This window comes from Carcharodon carcharias, chromosome 13, assembly GCF_017639515.1.
Source record: "Carcharodon carcharias isolate sCarCar2 chromosome 13, sCarCar2.pri, whole genome shotgun sequence".
Lineage (NCBI taxonomy): Eukaryota > Metazoa > Chordata > Chondrichthyes > Lamniformes > Lamnidae > Carcharodon > Carcharodon carcharias.
The window spans coordinates 21,849,896-21,874,577 of NC_054479.1; the positions used below are offsets into that span (position 1 = coordinate 21,849,896).

Genomic DNA, 24,682 nt, shown 5'->3' on the forward strand with positions numbered 1-24,682 from the left:
AACTGTACAAAGTAGACATGTCCCCTACAAAAATAAGAGTGGTACTGCCAAATCTAGACCACCCTGGTTGTCTAGAAGAATACAGGGGAAGATCAAACAGAAAAAGCAAGTCACAAAGGCACAAAGAACTAAGTACTGCAGATAGCCTAGATGAATATAGGAAGTGCAGGGACAAAGTTAAAAAGGAAATAGGGAAATCAAAGAGAGGGCAAGAAAAAAGATTAGCAAGTAAAGTTAAAGATAACCCAAAGATGTTTTACCAATACTTAATGCTAAAAGGTTAGTTAAGGAAAAGTGGGTCCTATCAGAGATGAAGATGGAAACTTGTGTGTAGATGCAGAGGCTGTGGGAAGGGTTTTGAATGAATATTTTGTCTCCGTGTTTACAAAGGAAAGGGAGAATGTAGATATAGTAGTCCAGGAGGAACACTGAGATATCGGATGGGATAATCATAAAGAGAGAGGAAGTACTTGAAGGGTTGAAATCCTTGAAAGTTGATAAGTCGCCAGGGCCAGATGGATTGTTTCCGAGGCTGCTGAAGGAAGTCAGGGAGGAGATAGCAGATGCTCTGAGAATGATTTTCCAATTTTCACTAGATACAGGGGAGGTACTGGAGGACTGGAGAAATGCAAACGTATTCCATTGTTTAAAAAGGGATCAAAGGAAATGCCAAACAATTATAGGCCAGTTAGTCTTACTTTGGTGGTGAACGAATTAGTAGAATCAATCCTGAGAGATAGGATTAACTGTCATGTGGAAAGGCATGGACTAGTCAGGGGTGGTCATCATGAATTTGTTAAAGGAAGGTCTTGCCTCACAAAGTTGATTGAATTCTTTGAGGAAGTGACAAGAAGGGCTGACGACGGTAGTGCAGTGGATGTTATGTACATGGATTTTAGCAAGGCATTTGACAAGGTCCCACATGGCAGATTGATCAGGAAAGTAAAAGCCCATGGGATTCAGAATAATGTGGCAAACTGGATAAAAGGTTGGCTTTGTAACAGGAAACAAAGGGTAATGGTCGATGGATGCTCTTGCGAATGGAAAGTTGTCTCAAGTGGTGTTCCACAGGGCTCGATGTTGGGACCCTTGCTGTTTGTGTTATATATTAACGATTTGGAGGTGAACATTGAGTGGGGGGCACGATTGGGAAATATGCAGATGACACAAAATTGGCCGAGTAGTGGATAGTGTAGAGGATAGCCATAATCTCCAAAACAATATAGATGGGTTGGTGGAGTGGGCAGTAAAGTGGCAGATGGATTTTAACAGAGAAGTGTGAGGTCATACATTTAGGGAGGTCAAACAGTTACAGGGATTACACAATAAATGGGAATATACTAAGAGGGGTAGATGAAGTGAGAGATCTTGGCGTACAAGTACACACGTCCTTGAAGGCAGCAGTTCAAGTAGACAATGTTGTAAAGCAGGCATATGGAATGCTCTCCTTCATTGACAGAGAAATAGAATATAAAAGTAAGGATATAATGTTGGAATTGTATAAAACACTGGTGAGGCCACAACTGGAGTATTGTGTGCAGTCCTGGTCACCACATTACAGGAAGGACGTAATAGCTGTGGAAAAAGTACAGAGGAGGTTTACAAGAATGTTGCCAGGGTTAGAAAAGTGTAGCTACAAGGAGAGATTGGATAGGCTGGGGTTATTTTCCTTGGAACAAAGAAGGCTGAGAGGTGACTTGACTGAGGTGTACAAAATTGAGGGGAATAGATAAGAGTGGACAGGATAAAATTGTTTCCCTTGGTGGAGAATTCTAGAACCAGGGGACATAGATTTAAGATAAATGGCAGAAAGTGTAGGGGGGACATGAGGAAGAACTTTTTTATGCAGTGGGTGTCTGGAATTCGCTGCCCAAGTTGGTGGTAGAGGCAGAAACTCTAAACCCTTTTAAAAAGTACCTGGATTTGCACTTTAAATGCTGTAAGCTGCAGGGCTATGGGCTGGGTGGAGGAAGGTGGGATTAGAAAGGGCACCTGGGTGTCCTCGGGCTGGCATGGACAAGATGTGCCAAATGGCCTCCTTCTGTGTTGTAACTTTTCTATGGTTCTAACAGCTCTTGTGATGCAATAGATACGTAATACGCACCAATTTATAGTAGATGTGCAGCAGTTACAAATGAGCCATACACACACTATTGTACCACTCCTCTCTAGGTGAGGAAACATTACAAATCTTACTAAATTATCTGGCATTTTTGAGGATGAGTAATTACCTGGTTCCAGATAATTAAACTGTGCTAATGAGCGCATTTCCAGCTGTTCCAATTCAAAGGTGTCTGCTTCCCGTCCTGCAAGATGGAGCGATAACTGTCTATTGACCATACAGACGCATCCAAGCTGGACAAGGGCACGAAAGAGCAAGGGAACCTAGGGAATGCATAGGAAGAAAAGTCTGGATAACAATTGCAGAATTATCTTTTCTTTTCAATACCATGACTGACTGTTGAAATCAAATTAACTGTGATAATTAGCAGGAAATTAGATAAATACTTGAAAAACTTTGAAGATCATGGGTAAATGGGATTAGGGTAAATAGCACACCAGTGGAGACAGCATTGGGATAATGGTGGGCCAACCTGGCTTCCTTTGGGCGCTGGGCTTTCTAGGATAATGGTAAGGTATCTAATCGATGCTGCATGAGTGATTGAATTTTTTTGTTGCATGACAACATTCTACATACATAATGATAGATCACATTGCTATCTACTGCCTCCAAATACTTGGAAAAAGCCCAGGAAAGCTCACTCCAGATGCAATTGCAGAAAGTCTTTGTTCTGATTTCCACTTTTGCAGTCTTGCATACAGTGCACTGCTGTTTCTCTATTGAGCACTCCTTTCATACTCGATTGAAGGTCTTGTTGAGGTAAACATGCATTTAATGGAGGCAAATTCTTACAATCCTATGAGGGTTCATGTAGCATTCAGCGCTTTTGTTTGGACTATACAGAACATTGAATACTATATCTACAAACATCAATTTGGAATTATTAGCCTGTCTTTCTCTTTACAAATGCTGATTCTGCCAACATTTTCTGATTTTATTTCAGGTTTTGAGGTTTTGCAATATAAAAAATAAAAGCTGCAAGTGTTCATGTATGCTGCCTGCTCTTCTAATGCATCAGTTAATCTGTTTTCGCTTGATAGGTCATATGCATGGTTTGCAGAATTTCAAATCAAAAACTACAAATTTACTTTCCGTAAGTCAAATTAGTGCAAAGCTCACTCAACTCTGCAAATGTCTGCAAATAAAATCTCTTCAATATCCAAACTGCACAATTTATATTTTTGAAGGTAATAATTACTGAAGATATAAATTTAAATTGAATTATTTCATAGCTTAATTCTACAACATTTGCTGACATCAAGAAGTTTTCCTTAAAAATAGGCAGCATTCCAGACCACACAACCTAAGGACACGTAAAAAAAAACTGAATACTTGTGGATAATTGGTTTGGTTTTGTCTGAAGTAATAGTGATATTAAACGAAAGATGAAACAAGTGATTGAATAAATACAAAGGTTAAACTTACTTGCAAAAATTAAACAAGCTTAATTTCTACATATATAGCTGAGTCTTCATTACTCACATTCCCATTATCCACCAGAATTCTCATAGGACAAAGCATTGCTTATGAGGTTATCTCAATGCATTACATCCAATCTTGCTATTAATAGAATAGGTTCTTTATATTTTATTGGCTTTAATTCCCATACCTAGGGCATTGTGACAGCATATATGCAAGCAAATGGTGGGGGCATTTAAATTATCTGCTAAATAGATTCCTTTTCGCAGTTTCCACTTTAATACTGTAATTATTTTTTTCTTCACTACCCAACACCTTGAGCAACATGATAAAAATAACAATTTTCTTCAATGGTTACGTAGTCAGGCTTTTGAGAAAAGCTCAAACTACAAGAGGCAAGTTCTAGCCTACTATATATAAATTCCATCCATCACCAAAAACTATTCAGACCTGTGTTTCATAGACTCCCTCAATGTCTGGAGCAGAGAGGTCAGCATTAATCTCATTGATGTGCTCCTGGTACATGTCTTCTGGCACAGAATATTCATATAGATTGTAAACAATATTGGAGCGAGGAAGGATACGGTTAACCTGTGAACATGGAAATAAATTTCAACAAACGGGAAAAAAAAGTAGTGTTAACATACAAAATGTCAAATTTCCAGGTAGGCAAACAGCTACTTCTCAAACTGTCCAATTAAATAGCAGTTAAATGCATAATAACCAAGACTTGCATATTTCGTCTTTATTCCTTCAGATGGTGATAAACCTGTGGTGTTATTTCAGTACTTTGTTTTTAAAATACATCACTACATCACTGCGCAACTTTAACCTCTACAGGCATTCAAGTTCTTCAATTCAAATGGTTGTTTATTACACAATAGGTCTGATACCATATATTGAAAAATAAGATTTGTTTGGAGAAAAGCCAAGAAAGATGAGGAGGGAGTATGCTATACTTACTTTCTTGTAAACAGCACTATCATCTGCTTTAGGGATGCGCTGATTGACGTAGAACACTCGAGGGATGTTGAGTTTGATGCAATGTAGATCATTACCAACAACAGCCCACAGTTTGAAGAAACCAGGCTGACTTGTTTCTGCAATCTGAAGCATCGAAAGACTGAATTTACTTAAGGCACTTCACATACTACAGTAGGACAGCAGACTTCATTACAAGAGTTTTCATGCCAACATCACATGATTCAACAAAGAATCAGTTTACTTTTTTGTTCATTTCACGGGACATGGATATTGTTGACAAGTCCAGTATTTATCACCCACCCCAAATTGCCCTCTAGAAGGTGGTGGTGAGCTGCCTTTTTGAACCATCTCAGTCCATGTGGTAAAGGAACTCCCAAACAGCACCGTTGGAGAGGGAGTTCCATAAAGTTGGCCCTATGGTCAAAAAAGAAATAAGGAGCAACGACCTAAATTAACTAGACAGAAAGGCAGTCAACAGGATGACAGGAAGACATACATATATGTGTTAATGGAATAGGCACACAAGTGTCATTTAATTGAATCAGTTTGCGGCTTTGGTGGGAGAGAGAGAGAGAGAGAGAGAGAGAGAACACAGTGAAAATCAATAAAACTCTCATTTATCTAGCATCTTTAAATAATAAAACACCCAAGGCGCTTCACAGAAAGGCTATCAAACAAAAGCTAACATCGGAGTGTCTTGAAGGAGAAGAGAAACAGAGAGGTTTAAGGAGGAGATTCCAGGACTTGGGGCCATAGCAGCTGGAAACATAACTGCCAACGGGTGGAACGATTAAAGGGATGGAGGGGGTTACAGAGATAAGGAGGGACAAAGCCATGGATGGATTTGAAGTATGAAAATTTTAAAATTTAAGTATTGCTTGATTGGAAGCATGTGTATGTCAGTGAGCACAGGGATGATGAGTGAAAGGACTTGGGTGTAAGTTAGGATGTCAACAGCAGAGTTTTGGATGACCTCAAGTTTATGGAGTGTAGAAGATTAGAAACTGAGCAGAAGGGTGTCAGAATAGTTAATTCTACAGGTAACGAAGGTCTGGATGAGGGCTTCAACCAATGAGCTGAAGAAGGGATAGGGTCTGACAATGTTACAGTGGTGGAAGTAGGCAGCCTTGATGCACAGGAGCACAAAACAAATTTATTCCTATAAAACAGAAAGGAGATGTGGATAAAGATTATAGCATAACTGAAACTTATAAGGGAGGAATATGACAATCAAAAACAGCCATAAATTTGTTAAACATAAGTTGCATTTTGACAAATCTATGAGATACTTGCATAGATTAAGGGAATGCAGTAGATGAAGTGCATTTGGATTTTCAGAAGGCTCAATACGGTAGAAAAGAAAATGTAGCAGCACAGAGAGAGAAAGTGGAAGCTTATTTTGGATAAATGAGTGTTCAGTCTAGAAAAGGGTTGGAAATAGTGTATGTATATATATTTTTGAACATGAGAAACTCACTTTCAAAATTAAGTCTTGCAAATGAAGAGTACTATGAAGGACTTCAGGAAGACATACATATAGATGTTACTGGAATAGGCAGACAAGTGTCATTTAATGTGATCAGTTTGCAGCTTTGGTGGGGGGAGAGAGAGAGAGAGAGAGAGAGAGAACACAGTGAAAATTCATCAGAGTGATGCCAGAAATGGGAAAGTGCAGTTATCTGAAGGGGCTTGAGAGACTGGGGCCATTGCTATTGAATAGGGATTAGGGATTCTTAATATACAAATAGTTTTGATAGATGAACAGGAAGGCCTTTTCTTGTCTTCCAGTAATTATCATGGGGCTGAATTTTCCCGTCAGGGTGGTTGCACGGGGGCAGGTGGGAGTGAGCGCAAACCCAATCAGCGCCCCGATCGGGTCCACGCGGCATTTTACGTCGTCAGGCCAATTAAGGCCTGCCCAGCAGCATGACACACACCCAGAAGCGCTGTGCAGGCGGGGGTGGGTGGGTGGAGTGGGTGGTATTCCCTGAGTCGGGGCATGCATACGAAAGAGCACAGAAATCTACCTCATGGAGGTCAGTTTAAGGTTTTAACATTTAAATAAAGGAAAAAAAACTTTAAAAACATGTACCCTCATGTGACACTATCACATGAGCTGGGACATATCAATGAACCGTTTTAATCATTTTTATTGAATTTTAAAACACTTCATGAAACCTCATCCCACCCGTGGATCAGGTTCATGAAAAATGCAAAGGCAGCCTGGTCTATTCACCCGCCCGCCAACCTTAAGGTTGAACGGCAGCTCATTTAACTGTTTTTAAATAGTTTTTAACAGGCTTTAATAGACCTTTGACAGTTTCGTGGGCGTGCAGCCAACTCAGCTGCATGCCCACTGAACTGAAAATCTACATGACACACAGTGACATTAGGACGCCACGCGTCATTTTACACGTCGGCGAATGGGCCCCACTCGCCAACCGGAAAATTCTTCCCATGGAGATAAAGTAGAATGGCCAGGAAATAAAGAGCAAAGAAAAGTACAGCACAGGAATAGGCCCTTCGGCCTTCCAAGACTGCGCCGATCATATTGCCTGTCAAACTAAAACATTTTACATTTCCGGGGTCCGTATCCCTCTATTCCCATCCTATTCATGTATTTGTCAAGCTGCCTCTTAAACACCACTATCGTACCTGCTTCCACCACTTCCTCTGGCAGCGAATTCCAGACACTCACTACCCTCTGCATAAAAAACTTGCCCCTCACATCTCCTCTATAGTTTTCTCCTCTTACCTTAAATCTATGTCCCCTAGTAATTGACTCTTCCACCCTGGGAAAAGGCTTCTGACTATCTACTCTGTCCATGCCACTCATAATTTTGTAAACTTCTATCAGTTGGCCCTCAATCTCCGTCGCTCTAGTGAGAACAATCCAAGTTTCTCCAACCTCTCCTCATAGCTAATAACCTCCAGACCAGGCAGTGTCCTGGTAAACCTCCTCTGCACCTCTCCAACGCCACCATATCCTTCTGGTAATGTGGCGACCAGAATTGCACACAATATTCCAAGTGTGGCCTAACCAAGGTTCTATACAGCTGCAGCATGACTTGCCAGCTTTTATACTCAATACCCCGCCGATGAAAGCAAGCATGCCATATGCCTTCCTGACTACCTTATCCACCTGCGTTGCCAATTTCAGTGACCTGTACACGCAGATCCCTCTGCCCGTCGATGCACTTAAGGGTTCTGCCACTTACTGTATAATTCCTACCTGTATTAGACCTTCCAAAATGCTTAACCTCGCATTTGTCCGGATTAAACTCCATCTGCCATTTCTCCACCCGTCTCCAACCGATCTATATCTCGTTGTAGCCTTTGACAATCCTCTTCACTATCTGCAACTCCTCCAACCTTAGTGTCGTCTGTAAACTTACTAATTAGCCCAGTTACATTTTCCTCCAAATCATTTACGTATACTACAAACAGCAAAGGTCCCAGCACTGATCCCTGCAGAACACCACTAGTCATAGCTCTCCATTCAGAAAAGCACCCTTCCACTGCTACCCTCTGTCTTCTATGACCAAGCCAATTCTGTATCCATCTTGCCAGCTCACCTCTGATCCCATGCGACTTTACCTTCTATACCAGTCTGCCATGAGGGATCTTGTCAAATGCCTTATTGAAATCCATGTTGATAACATCCACTGCCCTTCCATCGTCGATCATCTTTGTCACTTCTTCGAAAAACTCGATCAGTTAGTGAGACACGACTTTCCCTTCACAAAACCATGCTGCCTCTCACTAATACGTCCATTTTCTTCCAAATGATAGTAAATCCTGTCACAAAGAATCTTCCCCAATAATTTCCCTACCACTGACGTAAGGCTCACCGGCCTGTAATTTCCTGGATTATCCCTGCTACCCTTCTTAAACAATGGAACAACATTGGCCATTCTCCAGTCCTCTGGGACCTCACCCGTAGCCAGTGAGGATACAAACATTTTTATGTTCAGAGGTTTATTGTCTGGTTGAGACAGAGACCACTGGATCTTTTGTGGGGCAACTGGATAAACATTTGAAGCAAGACAAGTGCATGATTATAGGCAGTGCACAGCACAATGGGGTTAGTTTTGGTTCTTCTAGTGAAGCACTGCCCCTGACACAATGTGTTGAGTAGCCTCCTTCTTATCGTTCTAATTCAGGAAGCTGTTTCTTGATCCATAATCAAAACCAATCTTAAATTACTGTAACATCCCAATAGGTTCCAGAGATCCAATCTTGCCAATTTAACAAAGTTTACCTGTACAATTTGCCATGGCATATCTAGAATGGTGCGGGCAGTTCGACGCAAAAAGCTGCTGAGGCTAGTTGCGGGACCATCTCGAATTGGTCTACCTGGTGCAGGTGCACCATCATCAAGCTTTCTCCTCTTTCTGCGGGCCTTCCTCTGTTTTGACTGTAGCTCCCATTTCTTCTTATGGTATCTCAGCCACACTAGCCGTTCACTCTGGTTTCAAAATGCAAATTAGAAAGTTAGCTTTAAATTAGTAAGTCTATTAGTGCCCAAAGTACTGCCAGCCTTTTTCCTCATTTCTATCAAATATGTACTGGCCTCAAAACCCTACTTGGAGTCCTGGGCAGCCTTATCAATCTGAATCAAATTCAAACTTTAACCAAGAGTAAACATACTTTAAAACATGAAGCATGAACTAATCCCCATCTTGTGTAAGCTTAAGGGTCAGCCCATCATGAACTTCTAGTGAGATGATGTTTAGTGTATTTCGATGACAGACTTCAGGAGAGTGCATGGCTTAGTAGGCTGTTTGAAGCAAGGAATCCCCCATGTGAACGAACCTCCAGTTCAAATGTGGGGAAAGGGAATCCATTCAGTAACACTGAAAATGGAAACAGAAAATGTTGGAAATACTCAGCAGCATCTGTGGAGACAGAAACAGGGTTAACGTTTTGATCAATGACTTTTCACCAGAACACTTGTTCTCTCCACAGATGTTACCTAATTGTAGCATTTCCAACATTTTCTGTTTCTATTTCAGGTCTCCAGTACTATCTGCATTTTTCTTGTTGTAACAGAAACACTAGAAATACGTTTTGGAGAAAAAAATGAAAATTCAATTAATAGGCAACACTTTTCTGTGTTTAAATAGTGTCTGTTAGTTAGCAATGAAAGTGTAAAACCAAGAGAACAATTTATAACTTTGATTTTACAGTGTAACAAAATTTATCCAAGACATCAAGATAGAAACCAGAGCTGTCCACCTGATTTTTGGACTACCTGCTAAACACAGAACAGGTGGCCTCACACTAATCTCAGATCTTAAAATAACAATGCTTAGAAACACAAATCAACAGTTACAAACAGTTAATGGGAGCTGCAACTGAATGATGTAGAGAATTTTCCAGAAAGCATAATGTCAAATATCTGTTACATATAACATCTCTTAACAAAGAAAAAGCATGCAGATTTTCAGGTAGGATCTTGCCCTTGTCGGGTGGGCTCGGCGGGAAGATGACTGCCACCTGCGACCGGGGCCGGAAGGTAATTTCACGCTGGCGGGCCAATTAAGGCCCTGCCCAGCATGAAACGCAAGCAGCAGTGCTCAGTGCTGCCTGTGCTTGGCTGGGGGGGGGGTGGGGGGGGGGGCAGGGAAGAAAGAGTGTGAGTAGGGTGGGTGTGAACTTCACACATGCGCGCAAGTGCACACTTCATAAGCTCCCTGAGGCACAAAGTTGCCTCAGGGAGATGAAGCATTTTCAATAAAGATAATAAAGACATAAATAAGGTAATAAAACACTTCCCCCTCGTGTGACTCTGTCACATGAGCAGGGACCATCTCCCTTATTAATCAATTAATTAATTAAATTTTATAGTTTATTTTTATTTGCTTTAGGAAACCTCATTCCGTCCATGGATGAGGTTTCTTAAAAAGTGCAAAGGCCGCTTGGCCTTTTCTTTTGCCGTCAACCATAAGATTGGACAGGCAGCAAAAAATGTCAAGTCAATAATGGCCTTAACAGGCTTTTTAATTGTCGGTGAGCGCGCTGCTGACTCTGGTGCTCGCCCACTGAACGAAATATCACGTAACTGCACATTGGCATCAGGATCAACTGTGTCATTTTATGCTTCAGTGGGTCGGGCACATCCCACCCACCCCCCAAGCTAAAAATTTTGCCCATGAAGATCGAACATACGGTTACTGTAAGGATATGAACATATGAGGATATAGGCATTCCAAGTGTTAAATAGGCATAAACATTGTTAGAATGGCTGTTCAGTAAAAATCCATGGCTTCCTGACTCTGATCGCAATTGCTCAATGTTCAGCACCATTTGTAACTACTCAGATACTGAAGCAGTCTATATCTGCATACAGCAAATCCTGGATAACATTCAGGTTTGGGCCTGAAGTGGCAAGTAACATTTGCACCATCCAAGTGCCAGGCAATGAACATCTCCAACAAGAGGGAACCTAACCACCTCCCCTTGACATTCAATATCATTACCATCACTGAATCCCCCACTATCAACATCCTGGAGGTTACAATTGACCAGAAGCCAAACCGGACCAGCCATATATACTGTAGCTACGAAAGCAGCTCCGAAGCTGGAAATTCTGTTGTGTGTAACTTACTTCCTGTCTCCCCAAAGTCTGTCCATCATCTATAAGGCACAAGTTAGGAGTGTGATAGAGTACCCTCCACTTGCCTGGATGAGTGCAGCTACAATAACACTCAAGAAGTTCAACATCATCCAGTACAAAGCAGTTTGCTTGATCGGCACCCCATCCACCACCTTCAACATTCACTTCCTCCACCAAAGACGCAGAGTGGCAGCAGTGTGCACTGTCTACAACATGCACTAAAGCAACTCGCCAAGCCTTTTAAATTTGTAACCTCTACCACCTACAAGGGCAGCAGATGCATGGGAACACCACCATCTGCAAGTTCCCCAGCAAGTCACACCATCTTGACTTAGAACTAAATCACCGTTTCTTCACAGTCACTTGATCAAAATCCTCAAAATCCCTTGCTAATAGCACTGCGGGTGTACTTGCACCACACGGAGTGCAGAGGTTCAAAAAGGCGGCTCACCACCTAATTGCAATTAGGGATAGGAAACAAATGCTGGCCTTGTCAGCAATACACACATTCCATGAAGGAATGAAAGAAAAGGATAGTGTATGATCACAAGTGTCCTTGTTATTACAAAGTGTAGTTACTGTCGAACAGAAAGGATAAACAGCACCTACAACATTATCTCTTAGTTCTTCTGTCCGCAAGAATGTACTGAGAACTTTTCATATTTGTTGATATATAATCAAATATAATGCTTTTTTTTACTATTTTTCAGCAGAATTTTGCTAGATTGCAATTTAACATCAAGGTTCCACGTCTATAGGTTTCCTTAGATTTATTTCTCATGTTAAAAATAGTGAGAAGTATGTTAAAATCGGCACAGTTGAAAGTTGTGTTGTCCTCAAGGTCCTATATTACATTATCAACAATGGAAAAAAAATAAGTACAGAAAAAGCTTGTGCCAAGGCTAAAATGCAGATAAAGTAGGCCCAAGGCCTGTGTCTGAACACAGAACTTGCTGTATCTATGTCTCCACAGTTCTGATTTTCCCCACAGTATAATATCCTGGTGGGTTTGAGCCATTCTCAGTGTAGAAGGGTCAGGAGGAACACCAGACAGCTCTAGATGCACGTGTAGGCAGGAGAACAATAAATGGGTCATGTCTTTTGCTTAAAGGACAATTGCTGCTCGAATACTGAAATGCATTAAATTTCACTTAAGCTTACATAAAATTAAAGCTGACTCCATATTGGTAACAGTTTCAAACTACTGAACAGAGTCCAAAGGAGCTTCAAATTTATTACACAATATATACAGGTTCTCCCTGGGAACAATGATTAAAACTTTCCATGCAAGCCCCAAGGCTCATTCATACATAGGCTCCAACCTGTCTCACTCAAATATTAGTTCTTGGCGCACAACTGTGCTAACTGGAATTCACACAGATGAGGAACTATGAAAGAATGCTCATCAAGTTTTTAATATTTTCTGAGATATGGATAGGACTTTCCAGCCCCACCCACCTGCCGAAATCAATGGGCTTTTGGCTGGCTCACTGCATCCACTGCATTGGCAACTGCCATGCCGGGGTTGGAACATGCTGGCCAAAATTATTCCTGTTCAAAGTGAGGGAAAATAATTCTGGAGACTAATTCTCTGACATCAAATTATAGTATAATAAAGTTCACTCTAACCTGACCCTATTTTACCAGAAGACCCACTAATGCAGATGTATGTAACCTACAGCATTGGCAATTCAGCGTTCCAAGCTGGGTAACTCAATCCTGATTTTATTCACTGGTTGGCCTGTTAGAAAGGCCTCATTGGTGGATGAATCCTAAGTCCAAACAATAGCATCTGTCAGTATGGACAATTTGATGCTTATGCAAATGAAAAGGAACACTGATTTAAACTTAATTTGCAGCTCCCCTGCCTCTTTGCACCAACACCGCCCTCCACTCCATCCCCAAGACTCAAATATTTCCATCTATGCAGTTGTTGACACAGTCAACAGAAACTTCCTGAGCGTTTCCTAAAGCGCACCTGTTCAAAGTTTAAGACTAACCCTGGTGAAAAGGGATATCATGGAAGCCCTTATGAAAAAAGTCGCAAACGACTGATTCTCCTTAAACTAATTTGATTAGCATTTCAGCCCTTACAAAATCTGAATTCCTGAAAGTTTTAAATTCCTCATCATTAGGACAATAATACTCAATTTATTTGCTCTCAAGAGCCATAAATTCTCAAGGACTATTCACCTGAAGTCTCTGACATGCAGGTTGGTGCCCTTGGCTTGAGATGGTAAGTGCCTGGTTTCAGCCATGTTGCAATGACGAACTGCTAAATGGTCCTCTCAATTTGCTATGGATTTTAGAAAAGCCTCATCTCCTAACAGCATTGCTTGTTATGGAGAGGAGAAAAAGCATTACACTCCAGTTCTAATGAAAATGCAGCGGCAACTGGGCTATGAACAAAGGCCAAGAACAGATGGAATAGAATATCTGCCAAGGGTCTCAAGTCGTTGGTGTTGCAAGAAAGCAGCATACAAGTAGTTTTAAGATGGGTAAAACAGAGGGAGGTTTGGTGATCTACTATCATTTGCAACCACTCATTAGGATTATTATTTTAACACAACTTTAGGAATAGCTGCAAGCAGGCTTTTGAGAAAACTCAGGAATAGTAGTTACATAAATGTCCACCCAGTCAGCATATAGGTATGTGGATGCACCATGGATCTACATACCTGAAAAATGTGATAGCATCATTATTCGCAAGTGTTAAAGTTGGTGAAGAGAAACAGGCCAAATGGCAAAGACAACTTTGTTAATTGATTAAATTCTGTTTTTCCAAGTGTGCAAGACACAACTGCTCCTGCATGAATGAAGGCACAATTCACAAAATACCCAGTGCCAGCAAAAAGTGCTCTACATACCTTAAAAAGGAAAAGAGGTACTTGAGAAATGTGGTCAACTGGATTTTAATCTCAAGATTTAGATGATGGATTTGCTAAATGCCTTAGATCAATTAGGGAGATTTCACTCACTTGTTTATAGGTACTTTGACAGATTTGACACAAATGCTACAAACAAATGCTTATTATCAAAATCATTCTGCTTTCATTGCATGCGACAGTGTAGACTTTATAACCTTTAGAAAGAAAAAAAAAATTTGATACCCTCAAGATATTCTAAATCACTTCATAGCCAATGAAGTACTTGTGTAGTCATGATTGTAATTTAGGCATTAATTTCACACAGAAGGGGGAGAATTGATTGGGGGGGGGGGGTGCTGAGCGGGGGCGGGCGAGCGTTATGCACACCTGGAAGGGCTGAGCACTCCCTGTGTGGGCAGCAGGGGGTGGGGGTGGATAAGAGAGGTGGCTGAATCAGGGCCTGTGTTCTTTCTTTCATGTGCACTAAAGAGCACATAAATCTCCCTGAGGCACAGAGCTGGGAGATTAGTTTGATTATTATTATTTGAAATAAAGAAAAAAAAATTATTCAGATATGTCCCCTCGTGTGACAGTGTCACATGAGCTGGGACATAATACTGATTTTTAATAAAAATTTTCATTCGATTTATAAAGCCTTCATAAAATCTCATCCCGCCCATGGATGAGTTTCATGATAAATGCGAAGGCAGTCTGGGCTCTTCGCCTGCCTGCCAACCTTAAGGTTGGATGGGGCAGCTATGTTAATTCTTTTAATTGATATTAAAATGGCCTTTGACAGTTTGGTGGGTGCGCAGACGACTCCGGTGCGCGCCTGCCGAACTGAAGATCTGAATGACATGCGGTGACGTCCGGACGCATGCCCAATATCACCGCATCATTTTACGCGTCGGCAAGTGGGGCCCACCCCCACACGCTAACCAGAAGATTCTGGCCAAGGTCACAAAATAACATTCAGATTGATGTCCAGACAATATGGTTTTGTGGTGTTGGTTGAGGGATGGATGTTGACCAGGGCACCAGAAAAACTGCCCTGCTCTTCTCCAAATAGTACCATGGATTGTTTTTTACTTCACCTCAGAGCAGACAAGGTCTTAGTTGAGCATTTTAGAGGAAAGACAGTTGCTCTAAAAATACAGCACCCCCTTGGTATTACATGAAAAGTAAGGCTAGATTATATGCTCATCTTTCTAGAGTGGAGTGTGAACTTTTGACTTAGGCAAGTGTGCTACTACTGAGCTAACACAATGTTGTTTTGCATCCTTTCAAATCAGTTGGTAGCCTTTATTTTGCAGCCTACTAATGTTACTGCTCAGTGTTTTTGACTTGTGAAACTGAAATCAAAATAAATTCAAAAGTAATTGAATGAGAGTCCATTTAATTTAAGCATTCCAGTTATGGGTTACCTTTGTAGTTCCCAGTGGTGGTGGAGGTCCCAATATCTCTCTCCAAGATTGGGTTAATTCCAGGTCTTGAGATACCTCCTGGCTCTCTTCATTCATTCCACGCCTTCTCTTTGTGCTGATGGGGATAGCTGGCTGTACCCTATGTTTGGAGACACCAAAATCTTCCAGATCACCAATCTCTGATTGCTGGTCATTTATCATACGCTGATTGGATGTCACCTGAAACATACAGACAATATTCAGAACAAATTTTAAAACTTGTTCCAGCTCCGTGTCCTCAACCTAGAGAAACATACACCAACCAGTCCCTTTGAATCTGAAATAAACAATTCCAGCTTCAAGGCGTTTAACTTCTTAATATGCTTTTTTAAAAAAAAGCTGTTTTCAAAAATAGCTCTTAAGTGATGAAAAGAAAGACAAGGAATCTTAAATGAACACAAAGTACTGAAGATATATATCAGGACTACCACCATTGAGACACAAAGAGGGTAGTAATTGAACAAGGGACCATATTTGCATTTTTAGAGCACCAGCTAAATTCTTTTCACTATTAACTCACAACATTAACTGGAGAATACATACCTGTCGGACTCCAGTATTAGTGAAGAGCTCATTAATTTTCTTTTGTTTGTAAACATCATTCTTTTCTAACAGTTTCTTGTGAAGCCAGTCAGGATGTCGGACTCGTGGAACTGGATTCTTCACCTGGAAGGGAATGATTCCCATTTATCACAAACTGAACAAAGATAAGATCTTGAGTATTGCTGAAAAAGAGAGATGCTCCCTACAACTTACCTTCCCACCTAGCTTGGTATCATCAGCAAAATTTGATACATTATGCACTGTCTCTTCATCTAAGTCATTAATATAGATTGTAAATAGCTGAGGCCCAGCACTGATCCTTGTGGCACTCCACTATTCACTGCCTACCAATTTGAAAAAACCTTGTTTATGTCCACTCTCTGCTTTCTATCCGTTAACCAATCCTTTACCTCATGCAAAAAAAATCCACCTCCAACTCCACGAGCCCTTATCTTGCCTATTAGCCTTTTATGTGGCACCTTATCGAATACTTTTTGGAAATTCAGGTATACTACAACTACTGGTTCCCCTTTTATCTATCTGACCAGTTACATCCTCAAAAAACTCTAATCAACTCCAGTAGAGAAAAAAATCTTTGCTCTAACAGAATGCTACACTTTCGTTGGACAGTAAAACAACTGTGACCTTGTGAAATATCTTAATGCTGTTTTTGTGATCAACATCAGGCATTAATGTTGAGGAAATGGAACAATTTCTATTTTGGCCACCTGGTGCTAGCATCAAGCACTTCTCACATAGGTAAGGCTCAACAAATGCAGAGTCCACAAAACTTAATCAACATACCTCAGCCTGGACTTGCATCACATATTGCTTGAATCTGACTTTTTTTGCGTGATAGCCATCTTGTGGTTTGAGTAAGTATGTTAATGCATCAAAGGAAGGGAAATTGGCGCTGAACTTCCAGGTCACCCCCACTTTGTGTTGATGCTGCTCAAACATCTCAAGTTGACCTTTTATTAGAGGAGAATTTTAATTCATTTGTCTTGACTAGAGTAGGACACAGCTCTCAAAAGGTGAAGGGCCTCTCTAACTTATGATTGCAATACTCTGTACCTGTCACTAAATATTGCTCATAAGTTGCATAAGGCATAGTCTGCTGTGAGTGCTGATTCATTATAGCTTACAAGGACAAACAGAAGTAGCTGACTTCAAGTTAATACATTTCTAATAAAAGCTAGTCAAGGTCTGGGATCTACATAAGACATAGGAGCAGAAATTAGGCCATTCGGCCCATCGAGTCTGCCCCACCATTCAATCATGGCTGAGAAGTTTCTCAACCCCATTCTCCCGCCTTCTCCCTGTAACTTTTGATTTGAACATATTGAGTACTTTATCATTAACAGCATTGTTAAATAAGCACTTAGCTGCTAAAGAATTTGTCTCCCTCTCTCTGTTGTCATTAGTTCTAACCATCACAAACTTTAAAACTTAATTTTTAAACCTATAAAAATGTAGAATTTTCAAGTAATTTGAAAATAAAACAGTAGAATGAAAAGTATTAACCTGCTGAAGAGCTGCAGGGATGGTGATAATCTTCTGGATGGCACTGCCAAGTCGCTCAATGTAATAATCCCAGTCCAGAATCTAGAAGGAACAGATTTGTATTGTAATGTAGGTGAGCTCTATTGACAAATTGGGGTGAGAGAATTGGATTTATACTCTTTCCCATTTTTTGTGCAGAATTCTCTTAACAGGAGCGTCCTCTTCCATTTTGTTTGCCATGACAGTGTTATCATAAACAATCCCAATTTTCCATCCTTTCTCCATTTCTCTTTAATACGTGTACTTTCCAAGCATCCATCACCCTTTTGAACATTTAAATTGGCAACCTATAGCCTTCTGGGACAGTGCTTTCAAATTTTCATCCCCATTGTTTGATGAGACTTTCTACATTCTAGTTTTATTGTATCGCATTATTCTGGATTACACTGATAGAGAAGCAGTTGGTCCTTTGTCAATTCTTCTAATGATTTCAAAGTTAGTTTGTCTCTTAACCTATCTTCAGCAAATTTAATCACTTCCTTATCACAGGCAAATCCCTTCATCACAGGTACCATTCTGGCAATCTGTCTCTGGATATCCACCAAGGCTAGTTTATCTATAGCAATGCGAGTGGCCACAGTACTTAAATAAAGATTAACCAGTACCCTGTATAACTGTACCAATGCTTTCCTTGTTTTTATATTCCATATTTTATGCCAAAACTCTAGTACCACTTTTGTCCTTTTAGTGCCTGCAAGTTAGATTTTAATGGCATGTATGCACCTGCACCCCAAAGGCATTCCCTCAATTAGATTAGATTCCCATCAGCCATTCTTAATCATGGTGAGTTACCTCACACTTTGAAAGACTGATCAATTTGCTATCATTCCTCCTGCTTACTTAATCTATGCCTTTTTAAAATTTCTGTTCTCTTTGTGACAATTTGCCATATTTCCTAGTTTGGTATCTATCATGTGCAAACTTGGATATGCCAGAACTTTAGATACTGAATTCAGCATGTTTAAAGCTAACCTTATCTAATAATTACTTGGCAGTTACTGAATACTTAGAATAAAAACTCAAAATTCAAAGCTCCAAGCAAATGCCTAAAATGGCTCTGATAAGGAAGAAAGCTTTCTCCAGTGAAACTTACTAATCGAATGTCCAAATCCTGTAAAGAAGGACTCTTCAACCATTTCCTTAAATAGTGCTTTTTAACACTTGGTTCTGCCTGGAAAATGGCCAACGGAATGGCTCTGCAAGAGAGTAAGAGTTGCACTTATATTGTGTTTTTCACATTCTAGAAATGTCCCACAGCAATTTACAACCAATGGATTACTGTCCACTGATCCAAGAACAAGTGAATGATTTCTTTTGGCGATTTTAATTGAAAAACGTTGGAGCAGGAGTAGGCCATTCAGCCCATCGAGCCCGCTTCACCATTCAGTACGAGCATGGCTGATTATCCACTGCAATTCCTTTTTCTCGCACTATCCTCATAACCCTTTATGCCATTGCTATTTAGAAATCTGTCAATCTCTGCTTTAAACATATTCAATGACTGAGCTTCTACAGCCCTGTGGGGTAGTGAATTCCAAAGATCCACAACTTTCTGAGTAAAAAATTTCTTCTCATCTCAGTCCTAAATGGCTTCTCCCTTATTCTGAAATTGTGTGCCCAGATTCTAGACTCCCCAACCAGGGGAAAACATCTTACCTGCATCTACCCTGTCTATCCCTTTTGGTACTTTGTAGGTTTCAATGAGATCACCTCTCATTCTTCAAAGCTCCAGAGAGCCAGTTTCCTCTCTTCACAGGACAGTCACGCCATCTTGGGAGCAAGGCTGGTGAACCTTTTTTGCACTCCCTGTGGCAATAATATCCTTCCTAAGGTAGGGGGACCAAAACTGCATACAGTACTCCAGGTGCCGTCTAACCAAGGTTCCATAAAACTGAAACAAGACTTTGCTACTCCTGTACTCAAATCCTCTTGCAATAAAGGCTAACATTCCATTAGCCTTCCTAATTGTTTGCTGCACCTGCATGTTAGCTTTCAGTGACTTATTGACACCCAGGCCCTTTTGTATACCTACACTTTCTAATCTCACAATTTAAGAAATACTCTGCACATCCATTCCTCCAACCAAAGTGAACAACCTCACATTTTTCCACATTATATTCCATCTGTCATGTTCTTGCCCACTCACCGAGTCTGTCCAAATCCCCTTGAAGCCAGACTGCATCTTCCTCAACACACATTCCCACCTAGCTTTGTGTCATCCATGAACTTGGAAATATTACTTTTGGTCCCCACATCTAAATCAATGATATATATTGTGAAGAGCTGGGGCCCAAGTATTGATGCTTGTGGTACCTCACTAGTCACAGCCTGCCAACACAAGAATGACCAGTTTATTCCTACTGTTTTCTGCCTGTTAACCAATCCTTAATTCATGCTAGTATATTATCTCCTACCCCATGTGCTTTAATTTTGCTAACCAACCTCCTGTTGAGAATTTTATCAAAAGCCTTCTGAAAATCCAAGTATACTATGTCCACTGGCTCCCCTTTATCATTTCTTCCAACAGATTCATCAAACATGATTTCCCATTCATAAATCCATGTTGACTATGCCCAATCACATCATTATTATCCAAGTGTCCATTTATCTTTCTAACAGATTCCAGCATTTTCCCTACTGCTGGTGTAAGGCTAAGGGGTCTGTAATTCCCCAATTTCTCTCTCTTTGGTCATGCTTCATTGAGGTGACATTTACTAACTTAAGGAAGGAATGCTGGCCAAGACACCCTGTTCTTCTTTATAGTGCTATGTGATATTTTATGCCAAGACAAGTCCTCATTTAATATATTAGCCAAAAGATGATGGGCAGGATTTTCCACACCCACCCACTGCTGGGATTTTCCGGTCCTGCAGCAAGTCAATGGGCTTCTGGCTGGGCGCCGCCTCGCCCACGGCAGGTCCTGCACACAACGGGGCTGGAAAATCCCGGCCAATATCTCTAAAAATGCAGCACTGAAATGTCAGTGTCAGTCTTGATTACATGCTCAAGTCTACAGTTCAAATCTATCACCTTCTGACTCAGAGGGGTGAGTGCTACTAATTGGGTCAAATTGAAGCTTGAAGACAGGAGCAAAACAATACATATCTGAATTTAGAATTTTAGTTTCCTCTGGCAGAAGCACAAAATCAGAGATAATTGGATACAAATAGCACCTGATATATGATCCATTTTAATAGTTTTGTAAAACTCTAACTTTCTCTCCATTCATGATTGTAGATATTCACTCCCATTTGAGCATATTACATTTCTCACTTTGATAGTTTTGTGCTTTATTCCAATATACAAATAATTACCACAAGAAAGCCAAGGATTTTACCCCATTTATAAAGGGACATTCCTATGTTTGGCTTCTCTTACCTTTCAGTAACTGGGGACCCCTCTGGTTTCTTGGAGATGACAAAACGGCAGCTCAGCCCTGCATCCTTCACCATTTGATCCCCAAGAAATTCGGCGAGCCTTTTGGCAGTGCTTATTGAGGTAGACTTTTGTTCTCCATAATCCTCTAATTTACGGGACATCGATCGATTCTCAGAGATCAATTCAAACAGTTCCGAGTCAGGCATGTTAGCTGCCTATAAATTGAAATAAGGAGAGAAGCCTGCTCAAATCACCCACAAGAAGCTACTTTCACAGGTTAAGTACATCTTTCAACATTCACACTTCCATTTGGAAAAGAATGAACTCTCTTATTACTGGTCCACTCTCCTCAGGTACTGAACCCCTCTGTTCCAAAACAGCAGGCATGATTCCAAAGTTTTAAAAATTGGTTCTTGACTTCGGTGTCCTTGCAAACTACAATGAAATGACGATGATTCAATCTTGGATGACACAAAATTCCGGTTATGTCGATATTATCAACCATTCCTGCCGGCAGAAAATCAAATCTCATAAAACGATGCCTGTAATAAGCCAAAACTCTGCATTGGTAACTCAGGATTAGCTGAGCTTGTCTAAGCTTGCCAGATGGCCACGTAAACTAGGGTTTTTTTGTTTAAAAGTTGTTTGGTAGTACAGAACTTGAGTATTGTTGAAAAAAAGAGACATGCTATCAAAGCTTTTCATCTAGCACTTTTCATCTTGTAGGATAAACCAACAGTAAAGGGAACAACAATTTACATTGCATGAGGAGAGTGCAGATTGGTTGGCAAGTGGACTCTGGCAGAGGTGTTGCCATGGAGAATGCAGCAGAGAATTGTTAACTGCCAAGCCTTTGTTGAAATTCAAACCAGGCAGGTCAATTCTGATTGATCAAGGCATTGCCATGAGGAACGAACCAGGGAATGGCTGTCCCCCAAGTTTTTGTTTCATTGGAAAAGGCACAGTACATGCTCCTTCTGTCTGCAAAGGGCAGGGCCTTGTGTGAATATATGTGGCTTCTAGCATAAGTGAGTGAGCCATACTGCAAGGCCAACTGATAATCTTAAATTGGTTTTCAGTGTAATTCTTAGCAATTAGGATTGTTTATCAAGTGTTGTCCAATTGTGGAATCACATTTAATGTTGGACACTATGTTTCAAGTTTTGTGAACACGGGCTGGCGGGGCGCAGTCAGTACTTTGTTGTGAACAGCCGAAGGGACATGCTGTTTGATACGATTCGCCAATCACTGAGAGTCACGGCCTTCATATCTGGTATCACACCAGCACTGAAATTCATAAACCACATTACTCATTTGTGAGATAGGCACAGCATCTTTTTGGCTATACGGCAGCATCCTGTTAGTGGAGAACACCACCCATGTTGCTACTGCATAGTGACAGAGTGCAACGGCTAGCTTCACCTGTTGCTCAAATTTTTACCCTTCCAGGGTAATCTGATGTAGACTGGGCACGTTTCAAGGCTAAAAGTGGAGGCCTTAGGCCCATTCATGCATTTGCATGATATACAGCAGGCAAAGATCAGACGAGGGTAGCGATTATCCCGCAGGGTAGCTTTGATGTGGCCTATTTCAGCATCAAGCTTGCATGGATAGCAAATGGCTCAGGACCTATTTACGAGGCTGCTAATAAGGCTAATCTTGTCGAACTGTAGGAATCCCAACGTGTATATTGACCAGTGAAAGTAGGCTTGTGGTAAACTGTAATAGAGAACCCACTGGCAGATTTCTCAGCTAGCATGACAAGAAAAGGGAGCTTGCTGTGCCTTTCACACAAATGAGAGGTATGAGCCTAACAAGACCACCTGGATGATCCCCAGCACCTTTGCGGTGTAGATCAGGAAAGTTGACAAAATATATCAACAAAAGAAAAGGAAGATTGTCATCATTACAGACAACTGCCCCACACACCCAGACATTGCTGGCCTGAAGAATGTGGAACTGTTGCTCTTGCCTCCTAACGCCATTGCCAAGCTCCAGCCAATGGGTCAGAGGGTGATTTAGAACCCAAAAACCTACTACCAACAGCAACTGATCTCTCAGGTTATGGAGGCCATTGATAAGAAGCAGGGGTACAATCCAACTGTAATGAAGACCAAGATGAAGGAGGCATGGAAAATGGTGACAGAACCCACAATTGCCAACTGTTTCCACCATGCTGTGTACAAACAGGTTATGACTGCACAAGACATCAAGATTGAGGAGGAGCAGGGTATGGCCAAGCAGCCTGAAGAAGAGGCACTGTTCACTCGGCTGCTGGAAGCCAGCATGGTAATTCTAGCAGAAACAACCACGGAGGTGGATGGTGCAATACAATGCACAACGGAACAGACAGGTGATGCCATTGTAGATGCAGTACGTCCTTCAACCGAGAAGCCCAATGACCCTGAAGAGTCTCATGAATTCCTGCTGATCGCCTGCCTGTTTCCCTTGCGGGTGCTGCATGGGACATGTTTTTATTTTTCAGAAAAAGTTTTAACATAATCATTATTAGCTTTAGGAAACTTCATCCCGCTCGTGGATAAAGTTTCCTAAAAAAACGTAAAGGCTGCTTGGCCTTTTCGCCTGCCCACCAATCGTTAGGTTGGATGGGCAGCGTAATCTTCATGTTAATTACCTATTTAATGGCCTTAATAGGCCTATCAATTATTGGCGGGCATGCAGCCAACTCTGGGGCGTGCCTACTGAACGAAATATCGTGAGACAGCGCGAAGACGTTGGGACGCATGCCCGATGTCATCACGCGTCCATTTACATTCCGGTGTGTCGGGCCCGTCCCCGCTCGCTAAATGGAAAATTCTGCCCAATGTCTATGAACAGGCTAGTGCTCACCTTAAAGATGATCAATAAGCTAGCAATGCAACAACTACTTCAGGGATAAACTGAAAATAAATTACTGGACACTATGGGCAGAATTTTCCTGTCGGCGATTTGGGGACGGGAGGAACCCCCAACGTCATCCCGGTCCATTTAAATATTGAGGAAGGCAGGCGGACAGCGACATCAGCTGTCCGCCCGCTGACCTGTCAATGGCCAATTAAGGCCATTGACAGGATAACTAAGCTTATTAAATGCCCTGCCTGTCCAACCTTAAGGTTGGCGGGCAGGCTAGGAGCCCAGGCGGGCTTCTGATAATACACAAAACCTCATCCACTGGTGGGATGAGGTTTCATGTCCATTTTTAAAAACTTCAGTCAAGTTTATGTGCTGCTTATTAACATGTCCCATCTCGTGTGACATTGTCACATGAGGGGGACATGTTAATAATTTTAATATTTTTATACTGTCAGTAATCTCCCTGAGACAGCACTTATTCTCAGGGAGGTATGCACGAAAGAGCGCACTTTGACAGATGGGGAATCGCTCCACCCCCCGCACAGGAAGCGCATAGCACTTCCTGTTGGGCAGGCCACTGGGCGGGCCTTAATTAGCCTGCCCACTCAAAATGGCAGCGGGCCCCGTTTCGGCGGCGGAGTTTGGCTGCCCACCCGCCCATCAAGGTAAAAATTCTGGCCTATGTGTAGCAGCATTATCTAAAGGGAAGATATTTTGCTGTTATTTCTAAAGAAACCATAAATGCATTCAAAAAGATCACATTTACTATTTCACCAGAGATACCAAAATGGAGAAATTTTCACTCATTTATTTACAATGTTGCTTCACAGAGCAATTAAAGAAAATTAACCAGTTGCCACAACCTCAGTTT

At 41.3% G+C, this 24,682-nt stretch overlaps 1 protein-coding gene across 2 annotated transcripts in view; it reads right to left on the minus strand.

Annotated features, from left to right (window-relative positions):
- Positions 1-24,682, minus strand: part of pole (polymerase (DNA directed), epsilon) — a 138,117-nt gene that overhangs the window by 56,120 nt on the left and 57,315 nt on the right. For both annotated transcript variants that reach the window (XM_041203159.1, XM_041203158.1), the window contains 9 exons: positions 20,959-21,173; positions 18,674-18,776; positions 17,542-17,622; positions 16,018-16,140; positions 15,436-15,654; positions 8,787-8,993; positions 4,505-4,648; positions 3,992-4,132; positions 2,232-2,385 (listed from right to left, as the gene is read on the minus strand). In XM_041203159.1, coding sequence (XP_041059093.1) covers positions 2,232-2,385; positions 3,992-4,132; positions 4,505-4,648; positions 8,787-8,993; positions 15,436-15,654; positions 16,018-16,140; positions 17,542-17,622; positions 18,674-18,776; positions 20,959-21,173 — 1,387 coding nt within the window. The remainder of the gene's footprint in view (positions 1-2,231; positions 2,386-3,991; positions 4,133-4,504; positions 4,649-8,786; positions 8,994-15,435; positions 15,655-16,017; positions 16,141-17,541; positions 17,623-18,673; positions 18,777-20,958; positions 21,174-24,682) is intronic.